Consider the following 22,409-nt stretch of genomic DNA (forward strand, 5'->3'; position numbering starts at 1 on the left):
ATTTAACAATAAGAACTCAAGAATTAATTGTCTAAGGTAGTTTCATAAAATTGATTGATTTTAGGCAAAACAAAACTAGTGAATTAGTTAGCAGGGAATACTAAGCATTTAACATGCCCGGAGTTTATGATAAATCAAAGAATTATATAGAGCTAAACACTTTTTTAGATGAGTAAATCAATCAAAAACATAATAACATAAGCATTAAAACCATAAAATAATTGTTAAGAACATACCAATAAACAATTGAGTTTCGCCCCTTGCCTTAGCAAGACTTCTAGCAAGCCATAACACAAATAAAATTCTAAAAAAAAAAAAAAAAAAAAAAAAAAAACTTTAAGAAAACCTAAATTATGTTCTACAGTAGCTCTCTCTTGAATTTTGCCCTAAAGAGCCTTTAAATAGGTCAAGAAATCCTATTACAAGTTGAATTCTCGTTTGGAGAAAATCCAAGATTTTTAGACTTCACTTAGCCAACATTTTCAGCCCATTTAATTTCAAAATTCGGAATTTTGATCTACAAAGTTGTAGCCCTTTAAGTTAACTTTCCAACCCAACTTGAATTATCTTAATTGGACATCTGAGTCGAAAGTTATGCTCCAAATACTAACTGGTATGCAGACTGGAATCCTAATCCAAATTGGATTTGAATTTAGTGCAAATTTCCTTTGATTCCTTGCTCCAATTGGAATCGAATTTAATTGGGTTAGCCTTCTTTGACTTCTTCATGCCCCTTGTAAAAGTAAAGTCCATTAGCTTCTTTTTTTTGCACAAATCTACTTATTTAATTTCATTATCCTACAAAAGACAAATTCACGCATTAAAATTCAATTAAGCACAAAATTGATTATTTAGCATTATTCCAAAATCAACTATAAAATGCATGAATTTACTCAAAATAAGTATGATAATTTCTTTTAATAATGATATAAATATGCAAATTAAGCTATTATCAGTTGCTATGCTTTTGTTGAGCCATATCAACGGTCATGTCATCCACCTATTTCTAACATTTTCTCTCTCATTTTAAACTATTTTTCTCTTTGTTAATTTCTCACCTTATAATTATGAGAAATGCGTGTGTGTGTGTGTGTGTGTGTGTGTTTTTTTTTTTTTTGTCTACTTTAGACTGATACATTTTGGTGGTGTGTTTTTTGAGTTCCCCATTATATGTATGCTCTTTCCGTTTTATAGTTTTGGTTTGAGTTAATTCTTAGATATTTTCAAAGTGAGAATTTGATTAGTTTATATAAAAATATAATTTAAATGGTTATATTTTGAATATGTCTATCAATTATTTGAGTAATATCAATTTTAAGTTTGTGATGAGGTTTGATTATCGTGATAATCTTCTTAAGAGAATGATAAATTTGAATAATTAATTTGAAACTTAAAAAATTTTAGTTGTAAAAAAAGGAAATCATAACACACTAACAAAAATTTTAAAAATATAGACCACTTCAATATATATATAAATAAATAACTCAAACACACCCAAGTTACTACCAAAAACATAAAAACAAAACAAAATAATAGAATGATATATTTTTAGAGATAGAAAGATGGAAAATACTTATTAACATAATTCAACTTTTAAGGAGAACAAATTATCTTCAATAAATTTTTTAAAAATAAATTATATATTATACCACATTATGAAATAATTATATATTCTTAAACATTGTATGAGTTTGCGATTAGTTTTTGTAATTCATCAAATAGTTTGCTTTTGGTTGATAATAAAATTTTTCTTTATGTTAGATTTAGGTATGCAAGGCACTTTGTGCTAATAGGGTAACTGGACCACTTTTAGAGTTGATAATTGGACTCATTGCAGCAAGAGCCAGTCATGTCTTCATTGACTATAAAGAAGGCTTTATAAAGAAGCAACAGTGTGTAAAATTATATTCAGGAAAAAAGACAATAAAAATTCTAATGAAGAGTTGATTAAACTTGAAGTTATAGATTTCTCTTGGAAGAGTGTGTTACGTGGCATATTGGAGTTCCTTCAAAGGTTGGCTTTAATTGGGTGGCAGCAATTTTAGGGTTTTATTTTTATGCCAAAGAATTTTATGAGGGAAAAGTCGTTAGTTGTTGTCATATGTGTTAGTGTAATGGTGAAACAGTGAATAATTCTCTTCATTGGGTGTGGACTTGGTGAATTTTATGTTAGATGTTTGTTGTTTGTTGTTTTTTTGTTTTTGTTTTTTTTTTTTTTTTTAAAGAGTGGTTTGGGCTATGCCTAAATTGGTGTATAGTACAGCTTTTGAGGGTAATTTGGCTGAGTTTGTTAGTAGAGTTTGATAGAAAGTGTTGTCAACATTCATTTCCTTGTTTGTTTCGACATTAACATTTTTTTGGAAAATTAATCATTTTTTAAAAAGTTCTTTTTCTGAAAAAATTATCTCATTTTCCTATACTTGGTAAAAACCTTAACATGAGTTGAAAACTTCTTTTGACTTTCCTTATTTAACTTTGTGTGAAAATAGAGTCGTTTTCCCTATTTAACTTTGTGTGAGATAAACTTGTTTTTCAGAAAATTTTAGCGAAAAACAACTCTATCTCACATCAAACTAAATAAGGGAAAATAAGATATAGTTTTCCTTAAATAAATTTTTTTTTTTTCATGATATTACCAAATACAAGAAAATGTGGAAAGCTATCTTCACATAAGGTTCTCTATTGAAACAATCAGATTAAACTTAAACCGTGTTAGTCAAGAGTCTTGTAACTCAATTGGTTAGCACCTCCTAATATTTTCAACAGAGGCATCCAGGTTCAAATCTCTCCTTTTCTTGTTGTAACTATTAGATTATTTATAACTAAATAAAAAACCACTTTAACAACTTGTCTTCCTCTTTAACTCAATGAACTTAAAGATTGTAAGGCTGTAAACAAGTTGAACCTAATTGAGTATTAAAAGTATAGGGTCATTCATTTAAATTTATCAATATGAGCCGAGTTTGGGTTCATTACCAAACTCAAGGATGGAGCTAAGTTTTTGGGTGGGACAAGGGCAAAGAATGAACAAAAAAATTCATGAAAATTCAAATCAACATCTATTTAGTATAAATAAAATATTAGCAAATGAAAAAACACAAAAGAATTGTTTCTAAATATATTCCAATGCAATTATCTATCAAATGTTGCAATAATTTTGGGAATCATTTATGATTAATTTCATACTAAATGTTACGACAATTTCCCTTTTAATGTATAAAATCAAAGAGTTGGTCAAAAAATATCATCTTCCACTCTTCCATTTTGTTTTGAACCTAGTTGTGATGACCTTATATATCCAATAATTTTCAAACAAAAAAAATACTAATTATTATTTCTAAGTAAAAAAGAATGCAAAAAAAAAAAAAAAATTAAGACAAATCACAACAAAAAAATTGTTAATCTAAAATACTAATTTGTTTTTAAGATTGTTGTTAACATTAATTATTGTCTAAAAATGCTCCTTTGTCCCTTTGATATCTATACATCTATATATATATATATATATAAATAAAAAATAAAAATAAAAAATGTATACTAACTTATCCATTGCACTTGCTTTGATAGACATGGAAGTCAAAAGGTAAGAACTATGATCTATAATTACTCCCACAGATATGAAGAGAGAGAATGGATAGTAACGAGAGAAAGAGAGAACAAGACAAATACATAAAGAGGGAGAAAGTCTGGGAAGAAGAAGAATAGTATCAACTCATATTTCATCCTGCATTGAGAAGCCCACGCACTCACTCAGTCCCCATTTCAGCAACCTCTCTTCACCAGACACCACTCTCAATTTGTTTGCCTCTTGCCTTCAAGCAACTCTGATTTATTTTAGCATTTAACGTTTTTTTAAAAAAAAAATAAATATCTTTCATGCATGTGCAATTATTGGTTGGATTAGTATAGATGATACTACCATTGGTTTTTGTAGTTGATGAATTAGCTTGAGAATTATTAGATTTATTGTTTGGAATTTTAATTCTTTAGTCCAAACAATATGTCCTTCAGCCACATCTCTATATCCTCTCTAAGTTAAAAGGCCTAAATATATTGTGTCTCCTCTTGTGCACTGCATTGGGGCTTTTTATTTTTATTTTTTAAAATATCAATTTTATTTATTTCATAAAAAGTAGTTATCTGGATAATCAGGAATAATAATCACTCGCAATGTTTTGTTATGTTGTAGTTTCTTCAATATTTGGATGCAATCAAATTAGAGTAATTTCAAGTTCTTAGGAAGCAAGTACCTTTGGATATCAAATAATTAATGATTGTGCATTTTATATATTGGCTGTATAAGATTCCTTATACAATTTGTTCAATGAGTATTATTTAAATTTGTATAGAAATTTGCAATTTGAATGATTGCTATTGTGGGGGCCTGTCAATCAACAGGCCCATTAAGGTCAAGATTGTTGGGCCTGTGACCCATCCGAGGATGCGTATCCGTCCGAGGAGGCCAAGTCAGGTCACAAGGCAATTACCGAAGGGGGGTGGTAGTCAATATCACGAAGGTAGAGTTCTGTATTCGTCCGAGGACGCCGTACTCCTCGGCAGTATACGTCCGAGGACGATCAGGACGTGGTCTTGTTGCAACGGATCTCAGAATTATGTCACCACTGAAGATAGGATAACGGACCAAGGGTAAAAGAGAAAAGACAAAACAAATATCTATAACTACAGCTGCCTCCGCATTAATTACCTCTCAACCAACTCTCTGGCCGCATTAATGTGGAGGTGATACTTGAACAGTAAGGAGGCAGCCTCACAACTGCCCATAGGAAGTTCCAGGAGGTGCTAGATGGGACAAAAAGAGATCCTCCGAACCCAACCTACACGTGTGTGGTGAGGATGGAACAAAAAGGGTGGTATATAAACTGAAAGAAGAACATGCAAAAGAGATCGGAACAAAAAAGAAAGAAAGAAAACATAGGCTGAAGAAGAAGAATGGAAAGAGAAAAAAAACTGTATCGATTACCAAAACAAAACGATCGTTGAGCCAGCTCTAGGCCTTCGAGACACGTGAGGGTGAATCTTTTCATTACGAAAAAGTTAACCTAGTTCTTAACTCCCACGCTCTACAAATTATATTGTTTGGGCCTATTTACGTGCGAACCCAATATCGTTTTGGATCGTTACAAATTGTGTCCTTACAATTGGCGCCGTCTGTGGGAAGAGCTTGTGTTAACTTAAGGGACTTCCGATGCAACGTTTCTGATGGAGGAAGTGGGTCCACATCACCACGAGGCAGGACCACATCAGGAGGATGCCAACTTGCACCAGGCAGAGTCAAGGGGCTCCCAGCATGGTGATCCCCGGAGGAGTCCCGAACGGGGGGAAGGCCATGAGGGGAGTGTACGTACAACTCATACCACCAGAAGCCACTCTCGTGGGAAGAGTCACGTCTCCCACGCGAAGCATGATGGGAATCTGCAACGTGAGATTACAGATTTGAAGAGAGAGTTGCGCCATGCACGGCGGGAGCGCTCCCCACCTTGCTCCGAACCATCATCTGAGGAGTCGGACGGAGCTAGTTATAGGCGGAGATCGAGAACTCCGCCAAGTGAAACTCTCCTATGAAGAGGAGCATCGCCATCGACGTAAGCGTAGAAGTCCACCTAGCAGGGGCTTGGGAAACGATGCCATGAACAAGGCCTTGAGTCAAATTTCCAAATCGCCCTTTACAAGAAACATAGACGATGCGATTCATCCTCGGCGATTCCATCAGCCTACGTTCTCTCTGTATGATGGTCATTCAGATCCGGTGGAGCATGTAAGCTATTACAGCCAGAAGATGGCTATTTACTCCAGGGACGAGGCTTTGATGTGCAAAGTTTTTCCATCGAGTTTGGATCCGACGGCGATGAGGTGGTTCAACGGCTTAAGGGCCAATTCTGTTGGATCTTTCAAAACACTGACTCGGGCTTTTGGTGCTCGCTTTATTACATGCAGCAGGACTCCTCGGCCTTTGGGATCTTTGTTGACTCTGTCTATGCGAGAGGGTGAGACTCTTAAGAATTACTCGGATAGGTACTAGGAAATGTTTAACGAAATAGAGGGAAAGAACGATGCTGTGGCTATAACCACTTTCAAAGCTGGTCTCCCAGCTAATCACGATTTGAGGAAATCCCTGATGGGTAAACCTGTCACCAGTGTGCGCCAACTGATGGACAGAATAGATAAGTACAGAAGGGTAGAGGAAGATCAACTTCAGGGAAAAGGAAAGGCCAAGGTGATCCCTCAGAAGAGGAGGGATTTCAGGTCGGACTGTTATAATAACAGCCGACCATGGAGGGATTTCATTGGGCAGTCGGGTTCGGCGAACGCTCAGGTGGTTAATGCAATATTTCGAGAGCCAGTGCAGCAGGTTTTAGAGAAGATAAAGAACGAGCCATTCTTCAAATGACCGAACAAGATGGCGGGAGAGCCTAGGAAACGCAACCCGAACTTATACTGCCACTATCATCAGGATCATGGGCACATGATGGATAATTGCAGGAATTTATAGGATCACTTGGAGCAATTGGTCCGTGAAGGGAAATTGAAACAACTCTTGCATCACTCCAATGGAAGGGCGAGCCAAGCAGGTTCGGAGGTGCGTGGGGATGCTTCATCAAGACTCCCTCTGGGTACGATTAATGTTATCTTTACGACCCCGGGAAGGACTGGATCTTGCCCCTCCAGAGTATTGTCAGTGTCCCGATCCCTAGCCGAGGATCATTCCCAAGCAGTGAAGAGGGCCAAGGTGCGTGTACCCCTGATTCTAGGCTTTTCAGATGAGGATATGGTTGGGACCACACAGCCCCATGAGGACGCTTTGGTGGTAACGTTGAGAATTGGCGGGTACGATGTCAGAAGAGTGATGGTTGATCAGGGTAGCGATGTGGATGTGATGTATCCAGACTTGTACAAGGGGCTAGGTTTGAAGCCAGAGGACTTAACAAAGCAATGAGCAGGCTGAAGCTGTTAACAAAGTGATAGTCAATGGGCTTAAGAAGAGACTGGATGACGAGAAAGGAAAGTGGGTGGAAGAATTGCCACATGTGCTTTGGACGTATCAGACAACACCCCGACGTTCAACAGGGGAAACTCCCTTTTCCATGACCTATGGGGCCGAGGCCGTCATTCCCCTGGAAACTGGATTCCCAACGTTAAGGACCAGTACATTCTCTTCGGATAGTAATGATGCGATGTTGGAGAAAAATTTGGACCTGATTGAAGAGCGGAGGGAAAGCGCTATGGTTCAACTAGCTTACTACCAACATAAGCTCAAGCAGGGCTATGATAGTAATGTGAAAATGAGGCCACTAGCTGTAGGAGATTTGGTGCTAAGTTCTGGGGGTCACCAAGAATCCAAATTGGGGAAAATTGGGACCTAATTGGGAGGGGCCATATCGAATCACTTCTGTAACGGGAATAGGAGCCTATTATCTAGAAGACCTAGATGAAAAAGCCGTACTTCATCCTTGGAATGTAAATAATCTCAAGAGGTATTATTATTAATAAAATGTTTCAATTCAAATATTTCTTTTAATTTACGTCAACCATACATCTTGTACTCCTGCGTCCTTTGATGTGTATTGAAATGTTAAACAGAAATTAAGTTATGCCAGGTCCTCGGATCGTAAACTTGGTGGAAATTAACATCCTATGATGTGTATTGAAATGTTGAACAGAAACTAAGTTATGCCAGGTCCTGAGATCGCAAACTTGGTGGAAATTAACATCCTATGATGTGTATTGAAATGTTAAACAGAAACTAAGTTATGCCAGGTTCTCGGATCGCAAACTTGGTGGAAATTAACGTCCTATGATGTATATTGAAATGTTAAACAGAAACTAAATTATGCCAGGTCCTCGGATCGCAAACTTGGTGGAAATTAACGTCCTATGATGTGTATTGAAATGTTAAACAGAAATTAAGTTATGCCAGGTCCTCGAATCACAAACTTGGTGGAAATTAACGTCCTATGATTAATATTGAAATGTTAAACAGAAACTAAGTTATGCCAGGTTCTCGGACCGCAGACTTGGTGAAAATTAACGTCCTATGCTGTGTATTGAAGTATTGGACAGTAACTGAGTTGTGATAGATCTTTTAATCACAAACTTAACGGGAAATAATGCCTTGTAACACTCATTGAGGAGTCAAAAAGAGATCTTTGGACGTAAGTTGGCGTACAATCAAGGTACTGAAGGCATGATATTATTTAGTTTATGAACTTTCGTAAAGAATTGCAATTGATTGGAAAGAATACGCGCATATCAAAAACGTCTCCCTAAGACCCTGTGGTATTAATGCTTATTGCCTATTGCTGATTATCGATTGACGATATGTGTGAGTAAAATTGTCCCATACAAGCAAAAGGTAGTTGAAATGAACCTATCCAAATTACAATAACAAAGCGAACAAGTACAAAAATGACATAAAATAGTAAAAGCGATAAGAAAATGTGCAAGGAAGTTCCCTACTAAATGTCTAGTTAGGCTACAAAACAAGTTCTACTTTTTCAATTTCGATTGCATCTTCGGGTTCTGAATGGCGGGCAGGTCTGCCTCCGAAGTGGTGATTCCCTCTTTGGCTTTGGTGACGCCCCCAGTTGGTAGAACTGTGGAGTCCAAATCCCGTTGAAAACCTTGGGAGGCCGTCTCTGCCTCCGAAGCGATGGTGGTCTTATCTAGGGAAGCTCCAGGAGGGGCAAGTCCCTCTTTAGCTAACTCCGGCTGGCTACGGGGAGGAAAACTGTGAGGCGAAACCTCCTCGTTGAGGTTAATAGCTGAAGGGGGAGCATCAGCCTGATGGGGTAGAAGAACTGAGGGGCGGATCGCCTCGGGATAGAACACGTTCTCTGGCTTACGTAACTCAGATGAGGCTTTAACCCTAGCACGGTTAAGAGCCTCGCTCCAAGTTCTTGCGCAGTAGATACAGCATACCTCCGGAACCTCGGCTCTCAAAGCCTTCTCAGTTTCAGCTATACCAATTTCGTAGCCTCTCTGCTCAGCTTCGTTCATTGCCAGTTCGGCGTCGATTTTTGCTTTCTCGGCTTGCTCCTTGGACTTTTCAGCTCGCTCCCTTAGCTTTTGAGTTTCCTCCAAGTGCTTCCTAAGAACTAGAGCTTGCTCCTGAGTCTTCTTTAGCTCGGCATTCGCCTCACGCAGAAGTCTCCCTTGGTCTTCGGCCTGCTTTTGGTAGCCTTCTAATGCCGACTCGGCGCTCTTGCGAGCTTACTCTTCGACCTGTAGCTTTTTCCTTGCATCGGCCAAGTCCTGTTCAAATTTGGACAAGGTCTGTACAGCCGTTGCTCGTCTTTTTCTTTCGTCATCTAGCTGATCGGAACAGGCGTTGAGCATCTCATCTAGCTTGAAAGTATTTTGGATGATCTGTAGGAAAAAGGTTAACACTATAGCCAATGAAAAGTGCATATTGGTGAGTAACAATCACATAATGAAAAAGATAAAAGATAGCTCCTTACCATGCCCAAATATCGTTTGTTGTCGAGGACGAGTTCATTCTTCCTCATATTCTTTATTTCGGCCATATCTTTTGGGAGCAATAAGGCCTCCTCTATGTCCGAGGTTACGTGACACCCTATGCCGCCGTTAAAGTTCCTTATAGATGCATCATCTCGCAGGGGCTCCCCACCGTGCATAGGTGCTGGCAACCATACTTGTGGTTCAAGATGTTGGGAATCAGATTTCTCTTGGCCCCGCGTGGCTTAGTGCTTGGTTTTCTGCTGCTTTGCAGCTCGTTGGACATCCTCCTCTCGAGTTGGACGAGACTTGCTCGTGTCCGCCACCTCCTTGCCCTGCTGTTCCCTGCGCCTTTTCTGCTCGACAGCGTTAGGAAGCGCTGGCTGTGTTGATGGCCGAGGAGGTTGACGAGGAGCAGGAGGAGGGGACTTAGCCTGAAGAGACGAAGCCTGGGATGGTATTGATTTTGCAGGCGCACTCTTTCCCGACTGACCTTCCATCAGCTCCAGTAAGCTTTTCTGGGGTTTTCTTTGTATCCCCATCTCGTCAGGATCTTCCTCGGGGCTTATGGGTTGATCAAAAATCCTGAAATCGTTCGAGGACTCAGATACTGCTACAACCGTTTCCTCGCCTTTCTCCTTTTTCTTTCTCCCTTTTATTTCCTTTTTCCTGAGGGAAGGTAGGGATGAAGAAGTTCCTGCCGAGACACTGGCTACGAAAAGAGGCTCTGTGCGAGGTGTGTACTGGGGAAGCGGAATACCCTCTGGAACAATGAACCCTTCGTAGGCAACACTGATACGATGAAGTCGAGGATCGCAGGCTCTAATCACGCACTTCGTAGCCTGAAAGGCAAAAGAAAGGGGGGTATAGCCGAGAATTAAGTGTGCTGCCCGGAGTTGACCGTCAGCCTCGTTCACGTATATTTCGACTTTTAATAACTTATCCAAGCTCGCCTTATTAACTAACCTAAGATTGGGCTTTGTGTAATGTCTATCTGTAAAACCGTTGAGTCGAGAGTGAAAATTGTTGGAGACAAATATAATTAAAAAGAAAAAAGAAAACGAAATGTGTTCGCAAACTAAATATTATAGATCTATGCCTACGCGCCCACCTGGTGTTCCCTCTACCGTCGGGCAAGGCAGACCATCGTGCCATTCCCCAGAGAAAATAAGGAAGTCCTCCTTTAGGTTCTTGTTTGAAGTGGGAAGGCACTGAATTAGCCTTACCTCAGGATATCTCGACTTGAGATAATACCCCTGGCTAGTTGAGTGATGGAGGTTGTACACCCAATTCACATCATGATGGGTTAACTTTAGGTCCATTCTCTTATTCAGAGCATCTATACTTCCCAGGACCCTAAACATGTTTGGAGCACACTGAGTAGGGGATAGCCTAAAGAAGTTGAGGTAACTCCTAGTGATACTACCCATGGGGATAGTCATCCCACCCTCTATAAAAGCAATCATGGGAATAACTACTTCTCCAGTTTGTCTGGCATCAGCCCATTCCCCTTGGGCTGCGTACCTCATCCCCACCGTTGAGGGGATGTTATACTTAGAGCGAAAGTTTCTAATACCTTCCTCGGACTCAACAAGACATCGAAATGGATTCTTTTGTTTCCCCATTTTTCTAAAAGACTTGGCAGAAAAGACTGTTGGGTTTGAAATAAAAGTGGTAAAAACTTCGAGAGGAGTTACAGATTCAAAGTAAGGACCTCGGACAAAGTACGATTATTTGTAGTCGCCAGGAAAATAACGAAAATAGAGAAAGGCAGGTTCAATGTATGAACTCTGGAACCACGTAATCATCGAAGGTAAAGTACAGGGTCATTCTTTTGTTTCCCCATTTTTCTAAAAGACTTGGCAGAAAAGACTGTTAGGTTTGAAATAAAAGTGGTAAAAACTTCGAGAGGAGTTACAGATTCAAAGGAAGGACCTCGGACAAAGTACGATTATTTGTAGTCGCCAGGAAAATAACGAAAATAGAGAAAGGCAGGTTCAATGTATGAACTCTGGAACCACGTAATCATCAAAGGTAAAGTACAGGGTCAATTTGAGAACGCCTTTATAGTCATATGAGGATTGTGAGCGGTAAAGTTCCCGCTCACAAAACAAGAGAGGCCCTCTGCCGTTGATTTAAATCTCACCGTCGAACGTGGGAGACAAGGGCGTTGCCAAAATTTAATGCTGCCAAAATCAGGATGCTGAAGCGTCAGGGGCATGCCCCGAAACACGCATAGGTACGGGCTTATGACGTCAAAATCCACCTTCTCTCTCGAGGAGTCGAAAAGTAGGATTTTGAGGGGCTATTGTGAGGGTCTGTCAATCAACAGGCCCATTAAGGTCAGGATCGTTGGGCCTGTGGCCCATCCGAGGATGCGTATCCGTCCGAGGAGGCCAAGTCAGGTCACAAGGCAATTACCGAAGGGGGGTGGTAGTCAATATCACGAAGGTAGAGTTCTGTATTCGTCCGAGGACGCCGTACTCCTCGACAGTATACGTCCGAGGACGATCAGGACGCGGTCTTGTTGCAACCGGATCTCAGAATTATGTCACCACTGAAGATAGGATAACAGACCAAGGGTAAAAGAGAAAAGACAAAACAAATATCTATAACTACAGCTGCCTCCGCATTAATTACCTCTCAACCAACTCTCTGGCCGCATTAATGTGGAGGTGATACCTGAACAGTAAGGAGGCAGCTGTAAGGAAGTTCCAGGAGGTGCTAGATGGGACAAAAAGAGATCCTCCGAACCCAACCTACACGTGTGTGGTGAGGATGGAACACAAAGGGTGGTATATAAACTGAAAGAAGAACATGCAAAAGGGGATCGGAACAAAAAAGAAAGAAAGAAAACATAGATTGAAGAAGAAGAACGGAAAGAGAAAAAGAACTGTATCGATTACCAAAATAAAATGATCGTTGAGCCAGCTCTGGGCCTTCGAGACATGTGAGGGTAAATCTTTTCATTATGAAAAAGTTAACCTAGTTCTTAACTCCCACACTCTACAAATTATATTGTTTGGGCCTATTTACGTGCGAACCCAGTATCGTTTTGGGTCGTTACAAATTGTGTCCTTACAACTATGAAAGATATCTTTTTAGTGGTAGGTTTTGGTTTAGATATTATAAAATTAGAATTAACACTTTTCATGCGTGTATGTGGGATGGCCACGATGCTCTCCCTTCTTATTGTGTAAGTCATACAATTTCTTAAATTTGATCCTTTGTGATGGGGATTCCATGTATGACACTCAATTAAGGATTTTCTTTTCTTAAAATATATTTTTTGGTTACTAGTTGGTCATATTTCAAATATTGAATGAATTTTGGGAATATTAATTGAAAGAGTAGCCATTTCTCCCTAATCAATATCCATTCATTTTGAGTAGCCATTTCAAATATGGAATTTATTAATATTGGAATTGGAATTTTAGATTGAAGACAGAGTAGCAAAATTTTCTTTGTAGAGGAAGAAGTGTAGATTCAAGGCTGCAAGTGGCTATGATTTAAAATTTTAGTTGCATTAACAAATACATATTAAGTGTACTTGTATAAATGTTAGAATGAAATATTTTTGTTTCATTATTTGTATGTGCTCTCTCGTGGTCAATTGCAACCAATTTCATGCAGATGTTTGATGCATGTATGGTTGGTTCATATCTGAGTTGGTACAAGATAATTGGCCTTGGTTCACCTTCTGGTAAAATTACCCATCCAATTTCACTCTCACTCTAATTTGTCATAATTTTTTCCCCTCAAAGGTTTGTACGCGAGAAGGATTATTCATACATCAAAGCGAAGCAGATCGTGCTCGTACAAATGATCAACACCACTCAAGCATCATTGATAACATATTTAGATTCAATTATGATTAAGAGGTCTTGTATTTGCTCACTATTATATGTTGTAGAAAGTGTAGCTTTCTAACTATCTTTGTAACATTGATCACTCATGCACTCCAAGCTACTGTTGCATATAAATTATTAGCGCTCATTCTAAATGATATAGAGAAATTAATTTTTAATTAAAAAATGATGTGACAGAATCATAATATTATTTATTATCAATATTCTCTAATAGTAATTTACACGTGTGTTGCACGTGCTTCAAAACTAATAATTATACATATGATAAACCAAAAGACAAATCAAATACAAATATGTCAAGAAACAACATTGTATCTAATGATGCACGGAAATTAGTAGGTTGAAATATTTCAAGCTACAGTGATGGCTTGAAGACCTGAAGAGAAAGAAAGAACTGTCAGGGGTGACCAATGTGAACTGGCTAAGGACCCTTCGATGGTTAAGTCAGTTTTCTCTCTAAAACACAAGGATGAAATACTGTGGATAATTGAACTTACCTTGGTTGAATGAGACCTAATCCTTTTATAAAGAGTTAGAAGTGGGTCTATTTGCTTGGATCCATTATCATCATGGGAGATGTGTGGGGTTAATGGAGAGAATGGACCGGATTTCGAGGCATCCTCCCTACGTTTTGGTATGGCAGATCGTGGTTTGATTGTGTAGAGCTTGTAGAGAATTTCTCTGAAATTCGCTAAGTGTTGTATGGTCGTCCATACCCTTGTAAATCATGGACAACCATCCAAATTTGGATGGTTGCAATGTCCCATGGAGGGATCTTATTCATGTTTGGGGTGCTTCTATTGGGCTTCCTTTCTTGCAAAACTCTCTGGACGTGATTTGGTTATGGACGACCATTATGGACGAACTAAGCTTGATTTGGAACCCATCAATATTAATTAAGCAACACTAGGCATGCTACAAATTTTGCCATATAAAGTTTACAAATTGATGAGTCACCTATCACCACACAAAAAAGAAAAAACATTTATTAGTTAGTTAAAACACACTATACACATTCATATATCAAAAAAATTTGTAAGTTTTATTCTAAAAAATTTGTATTAACTTTAGTATTTTTTATATTTCTAACAGCCACTACCATTAGACCCCACTTAGAAGGAAGTATACTTTGTTTCAAGTGTATGCTTCCTCTCATTCACAACTGGTGGGTCCCACTAGCTATAAGTGGGAGGAAACATACATCCGAATTTCTCCCACTTGAAACTATCAACCACCACTAACGCTATAAAAACATTTTTAAAAGTACACCTACATCATTCATCAATTATTGAAAATATGAAATTCTACTATTTTAGTTATTCTATCACCTACACAGGACCCACCGTCTCTGTCTCTATTTCTTCTTCTTTTATTTATTTATTTATTTTATTTTATTTTTACTTTGTCTCTTCATAGGTCTTTTATCAATGTTTTAAATTTCATTTCGTTCCGATCCAAATGGCCTGAATTTTTCATTCTAGACTGGCACAACTAACCCCCTGATTTGTATCGTCCAAATTTTGGTTTGATCTGCGTGAAATTTTCCTTTTCTGGACAAAATTAGTATCCTAGACTGGGATGAGATAATGTCGGGTTTCTTTTAATTTTCCTTCGTTTCCATGCATTTTCTAAGAGAGAAAGAGGTCATGTACACATGCATAGAGAATTGGTGAGTCTTCTAAATGACTCCATCCCTTACCAACTAGAGTCATAGTTTATGGTGCAAAACGTGTACTTGAAAAATTTGTGATACAAAATATAATCTAGGGTATAATTTAAGATAGTAAAGTGTAATTTTCCATTATAATGTTTCATCCTAGCTTTTTATTTTATTTTTTTTTCAAACAAACTCAAGCTTAAAAAAAATACCCCCAATAATTGTACGAACTAGGTCTCAAATTCCAGCATAACAATCACAATATATCAGATTCAACATATATCCCATCACCAAAAAACAATTTTTAGGAGGGAAAAAAAATACTAATTTTTACACACGCCGCACACGCCCAGAGGTTGGAGAAGAGACTACCACGTGTAGACCTCTGAGACGATCCTGAACAGAATCAGTTGGCCAAAGCAGTTGGTTCCACAAGTTTTCCGTGCATTCAATCACTCTCAAGTGGATTGCATTTTCCACACTGAATGGCAAATGCGTTAGAACAGGACAAGTCTGGATCTTCATAGTCTCCAAAGAGCGCCATTCAAGTGAGGCACCCTCACATATACGAAGCAATCCTGGTAGTTTGCAGAGTACAACGTTCTTCAATTTGGGAAGGGCTCTGATTTCAACGATGCTTCCGCCTTCAATTATCTCTTCTATATCAGAACAATCCTCGACTTGCAAATCTTTCAAGTTACAAAGCATCTGGACCAATGCTTGTGGGAAAAGTCTTTTTAGCCTTGGACAACCTTGCAGTATCAGGGTCGTGATTTTATTGAGGCTTCTTGAATTGTTTGAGCCCTCACAGATGGAAACGAGCTTTCGGAGGTTGATGAGGTGTAGCTTTTGCAAGGCACCAGTTATTATGTCACCAGACTCACCACCAATAATGCTTCCCATTTCATTGCAATCTTCAATTGTACAAGCTTTCAGCCCTTCCAAATTAGCTGCGCCTATTACTGATAAGTTTTTAGCGCTATGGTGACCTATTAGCTCCAAAGAATAACCTTGATTGAGTACATTTGAGAATGCATTAGGAATGACTCCTCCAGTAGCAAATCTCAAATGTCGTTCAGTTGTGTATCCAAAAAAATCAAATCCATGAAAATTATCCATATTGTGATTGCCAACTACAATTCTGAATGATCTAAGCCCATGATCTTCCTGCTCCATGTAATTTCTGTTCCTAGCTTCAATGAAAGTTTCAAAGCACCTTAGTTCTGGAAAGTAGAAACAAAGACTTGCCAATTTCTTCAACTTAGCAACTTCCCCAGCAACTGTACCTACAATCTGGTTCCAAATTTTGTTTTTGAAGTCCACATCAATGCTCAGCTCTTCTAATGAAGAAAGACTTGCAATTACATTAGAAGGAATCATAATTAGTGGCTGGCCGTTGATGCCATTGGAACAACTGCAATTTTTCTTAAAAGAAACTCTAAGACACTTCAAACCAGTCAATTGCCCAATCTCTTTAGGCAAGGAGAGAATTCCAGTGTTGCGAAGATCAAGAATTTCAAGACTCTTCAGTTGTTTTAGATCGGGAGGCAGCTTCACCATGTGATCACAATTGTTTAGATATAACAGCCTTAGGTTTATCAAGTTAGAAATAGACGGTGGCATTGACATGATTCCTGTATTACACAAATCCAAAATTCGAAGGTTACACATGGATTCAAAGAACGATTCTGGAATTTCTGTCAAGTTTGGGTTTTTCTGGAGTAGCAATGTTAAGGTTTTACTACATTCAGGTCTCGGAGGTAGAGTAAATTTTTTACGGATCAATGAAACCCTTTGTGCACTTTGCCATTTCTCCAACAGTTTTTCACCTTCAAGTATCTCTCCACCTTCGCCTACCAAAAACTTTGAATCCCTCTCTTCCTGGTCCCTGATCCTAACAGCCACGTGTCGGAGAAAGAGGGGCATCTTAAAGTGCCTTGCTTTTCTGCCCTTTTCCAATAGAGATTTATCTTCCAATTCTTTCAATATGCCTTGGCCTAGATCACGAGCATCCCCAAGCGTCTCAGCATGAGCAAGAAATTGTTCAGCCTTCCAGCACTCAGTCATATAATCTTCGTGAACTTCATAGTCTGGTGGGAAAACTGTCCAATACCGTAGACAAGGTTGGCAAGCCATAGTTAACCGGTCATAAACAATTTTAAATGCTTTGTAAACTTCTTCCATTTCTCTCATGGGTTCCATGCTTGGAACCCGCAACTGGAGGAATACTCTTCGCCACAAAGCTGGATTTTCCTCAACTTTCAACATTTTTGCTGTTATCATGATCACTTGTGGCATCCTACCACACACCCCGAGTATACTTTTCACAATCGGCTTGATATCTGGTTGATCTACGATATCCCCAGCTATTTTCTTGAACAAATTCAGGCCATCATTGTCGGATAGTCCTGTTATTTTGATCTCCTCATCTGTTGAAAGGTAAACATCTCTATATCTAGTTGCAAATACCACCTTTCCATGTTCATGGTTATCATGAATGCCAATGTCATTCAAATTAATCTCTGAGAAAACCCCATCAAGAAGCAACAGATATCTCTTGTTAACTAGTTTTTTGGATATCATGTCTGCTATTTGATCACTTTGGCGGATCCCTTGTGCTTCTAGTTGTAACCGCTCCACAAGTTGTTCTTGTATCTCCCCTCTCATCTCCTCTCTCGTGCTCTTCGCTTCTGAAACATCTACAAAAAGAACAATATCAAATTGCTGGGTTTCACCAACTCTGTTATTTAGGTTTTTCATTATTGTTGTTTTTCCCACTCCTGGCAGTCCCCATATGCGAATTCTCTTGAAATTGTCACCTTTGAGCCACTTCAATAACTTTTCTACATGATCATTAAGTGATGGCACATCATCTATCTTCTCGGGATGCTTCATTATCACTCGGATTGGTGGTGCTTCTTCTCTTTTAACCAATATATTTATTGGTAGTTGATTCTGTAGAGCAATTACCTCCTTAGTGTACTTCACTACAGTTTTGCCAAGCTTTAGCAAAGAATGAAATGGACAAAGTCCACAAAAGCATCTGCAGGTATTCTGATTTCTATTCTTCAGTTCTTCAAGTTTAGCAAGTTTAACTTTCATTTCTTGCACATCTTTAAGCCAAGTCGTGCATTGAACTGTCTTCTCCATTTTCTCCTCATCCCTTTCCAGACTTCTTCTCACATCTGCCTCTTTATCACAAAGATTTCTTTCTTCCTTTTCAAGCTTGACCAAATTTTCCTTGAGATTGCTCACATAACCATATTTGCGCCACAAATATCCTAGCACATATTGTATTGTCTGTGTTGCCGCGTTCCCAGCCACTTGTGTAGCTGCATCCGCCATCCTACAAAAATTAATAAAGGAAAATGAGATGCAATCTGAAGATTCTGAACTGTTTATTTTCTATCGTTTAATATGATAAATGATAAAATTGAATTGAAAAACTATGAAAAATCAAGCACCTACTACAGAAGGTACGAGAGTTTCTAATATCGTTCCTCGAGATAACGTGTCTTTTCTATTTCGCTTACCAAATATCAAGTGATTATAGGTTCTCAATAAAATTAATGGGTTACAAAATTATATTCAGGTTATCTCACCAAAAAAAAAAAAAAAAAAGCCTACACCAAGACCTTTTTCTTGAAAGAAAATTTTAACTTATAACGGCTGCTTTTAAATAACAGACTTTACCAATTGAGCTAAGCTATCTAAAACCCACACCAAGATTGTTTCTATCAAAGGAATTTTTTTATAAAAAAAATGATAATTATTTTTTTACATTGTACTATCAATGTAAGATTTATATCGTAAACTAAATAAATGTGTACAATGTTGAACACTCATATGCAAATGTGTACAATATTGTACATATTTGTTTAATTTATAATATCAATCTTAACTCAATAGTATAATATAATAAACTAATAATTGTTTTGAAAAAAAAATATATTAACTTATGTTACAGTTGGCAGGAATTTAAATTTTCAACAATTTCATGTTTTATTGATTAATATTGTGCGAGTTTTAAAATCTCTATATACTAGTATATATCATAATTTCTAGAATTAAGAAATTTTAAATCCCCCCTAAAATTTAAGAATTAAAAATTTCCCCGTATCTTGCACTTAATTAGAATTAGAATTATAACAAATCACGCATAAATCTAGCAAACATTAATTATCACGTTTTACTTACCAAAATGGTCATGACTCATAAGTTGCTTTCTCCCTTTAAACTTAGATCGACTATAGTCTCGAATAGAAAATATTTTTTGAAAAATATTTTCAGCATTTTTTGGTGTTTTGGAGAACACAAGTCAATGGAAGTTTTATTGTGTGGTTAATGGAAAACAAGCCCAATATTGTGAAAAATGTAAAACATTTTCTTGCGAGTCAGATTCTCAACAAATCACCACAAAATAAATTCTACGTCACAAATATTAATTTTTTAGCTTATTTTCAAGATTACTACCAAAAAAAAAACTGTCAGTTTTCCGAAACAATATTTTCTAAAAAATGAGTTAGTAATTTTTTTAGAAATCATGTTCCATTCAAACAAATGAAGCGAAAGTTTTCAATAATTCAAACTACTATGAGTTTAAACTCACGGGAATCTTAAACTTTCAAGAACAAAAAAAATCAGATCAACGGATAGGCAAGAAATTGTATGGTGTTTCAATAATTCAAACAATTATTATGCCGTCTCAACCCCGATTCAACTGGGTCCTAGATTTAGGATTTGACAAACACAGCAACGAATCAATGAGTATAACAATAAATGATCTATGGAATTATTTCTCACTCACTGGGAAGGAGAGTCGACGCTCTTACTCTCATGGAGGGTCCTGAGCGACGAAGTAGTAGACGATAATTAAGAATAATAAGGAGAATAATGCCGCAAGTTAGCTAGTTCGCCTCTCACTAATTAATAAAAACCTAGTCGCAGGCAGACCCACCGTGATGAGTGGAAATAAATAATTATTTTATAATGGTAAAGTAATGATAAATTTTTTCCTGTAAAATATGTTAAAGATAATTTGTTCTCCATAAAAATTAAACATTTTCTAGAATTATTTCATCTTTCTATCTCTACCAATATATCATACTATTATTTTGGGTGTTTTAATTTTGATTGGTATTATGCCTTTATGAGATGATACATAATTTTCAAAGGATAAAATTTAGCTACAAAATTGATTGTAATTTAAGATTACTACCTTACTCAATATCTTTTTATTAGAAGTGAATTTTGACAAATTCACCATTGGATTACATTTTCTTCTTATATCCTTCATGCTTGCAAAATTTCTAAAAAATTATAGATTAATAACTATGTCATCAATAATTGCAAGTTTTTATGGTTTAAAATTATGCATAAAATATAAACTTATAGATCATTATAGTAAATAATATCCGATTGATACAAAATTTGACATGTGTATTAACAACGTAAAGAACATGTAATTTGAAAATCTAACCATTGAATTGCATGTTCATTACGTTGTTAATAGACATGTAAAATTTTGTATCAATCGGATATTATTTACTATAATGATCTATAAGCTTATATTTTATGCATAATTTTAAATTACAAAAATTTGCAATTTAAACAATTTATTAATGACATAACTATTGATTTTTAATTTTCTAGAAATTTTGCAAGCATGGAGGATATATAAGAAGAAAATGTAATCCGATGATAAATTTGTTAAAATTTACCTCTAATAAAAAGATATTAAGTAAGGTTGTAAAATTTACCTCTAATAAAAAGATATTAAGTAAGGTTGTAACCTACGGCTACAACCAATTTAGTAGCTAAACTTTATCCTTCTTCAAAATTATGTTATACTTTTAAGTTTCAAATAAATTATTCAAATAACTCTCAATAATAAAAAAATTATTCAAATTTCTCATCCTATTAAAGGAGATTATAATGATAATAAAAAAATCATAACAAAACTACACTTAATATTAGACAAATATTGGCACCCAAATGCATAATCAATATTGTATTTTGATATAAAATTCAATTATCACTTCTAAAATAACTAAGTATTAACTCAAACAAAAATCAAATCAAAGCTGTAAGAGGGAGAGAGACTACTTGTGATGGGAAACTCAAAAATACAACACCAATATGTGTTAAACAAAATAGAGTTTCAAAAAGCACAATAATTCATCAACCTAAAGTTGGGCTGTAAGGAAGAATATAAGATGAGAAGAAAAAGAGTAAAAATAAAAAGTATAATAAAAAATACCAAATTATCCATGTCATATGTTATATAATAGAATAACATTATGGAGTATTTTTATATACTATTTTTATAATTCAATAAGATAAATCAAAGAAAAGAAAAAGAAAAAAGAAAAAAGATAACAACTTAAAAATGCAAAACTAAATCATATCAACTTAAAGTAGAGTTATAAAGAAAACAAAAAATCATCAACTTAAAGTAGAGATTCAAGAAAAATTATTTTAAAGAAATCCACCAAAAAATGCAAAGAGAGAGAGAATTGCAAATAAATTGTGAGAGAATAGGAATAAGATGAGCAAAAAATAAAAAGAAGATAAAGGGATAGAAGAAGAGTGATATTAAAGTAGATAAAAGTGGGAATATGAAAAGATAAAACAGAGGGAAAATGATGGAGAATGTATAAAACTAAGTTGTGAAATTATAAGAAAAAGAGTTAAAAATAAGAGAGAAAGAGTTGGAAATAGGTGAATGATGTGGCTGCTAAGATGACTTAACAGAAGAGTAGCAACAACAAATGCTAAGCTTCAGCTTTATATATATATATCATTATTCCGTTAGTTACATAGGCAATCAGACTAACACAGTATTTAAGGAGTAATTCTAATACCACAAACTAAGCCACAACTTTTACTACTACTATCCTACTTGGCAAACTATAAAGCAACTTGTCAGTTTCACATGTACCAACCACTTTTTTTCCACTACCCACGATATGCTACATGGATAATTGTGGCCTAATATATATATATATAAATATATTTTTGGGTATCTAAGGAGAGGGGAATTCAAATGGAAGTTTCTATCCATGATACAAATCCTGCGCAAATAGGACCTCCCAAACCCAATCAACACAAAGCAACAAAGCGAAGTCATGACCTACCAAGGTTGGCTCAATACATTTTTGAGGTATAAGACGATAAATGTTGTAAGATTTTTTAATTTATTTAAATACTAATTAAATATTATTTATGCAACTTGTTATATTGTTTTCGTTCAAAAATCATTGTTGTATATTGAGATGCAAAATTGCTATTTAAGTTTTTATAAATTTCTCTTTTAGAATTTGTTAGGAAATTTGATTGTTAATGATTATTCAAAGTTTCAAACACATTTACAACAAACTCATACCAATTTTTCTTTTGAAACACAGAGA

At 36.5% G+C, this 22,409-nt stretch overlaps 1 protein-coding gene across 1 annotated transcript; it reads right to left on the minus strand.

Moving 5' to 3' along the window:
* Positions 1-15,330: 15,330 nt before the first annotated feature.
* LOC115972914 (probable disease resistance protein At4g27220) lies at positions 15,331-18,345 on the minus strand. Its single transcript, XM_031093141.1, has one exon. The coding sequence runs from the start codon at positions 18,343-18,345 to the stop codon at positions 15,331-15,333; it is 3,015 nt and encodes a 1,004-aa protein (XP_030949001.1).
* Between the last annotated feature and the right edge of the window lie 4,064 nt (positions 18,346-22,409).

This window comes from Quercus lobata, unplaced genomic scaffold (genome assembly GCF_001633185.2).
Source record: "Quercus lobata isolate SW786 unplaced genomic scaffold, ValleyOak3.0 Primary Assembly Scq3eQI_1902, whole genome shotgun sequence".
NCBI classification, from domain to species: Eukaryota; Viridiplantae; Streptophyta; class Magnoliopsida; order Fagales; family Fagaceae; genus Quercus; species Quercus lobata.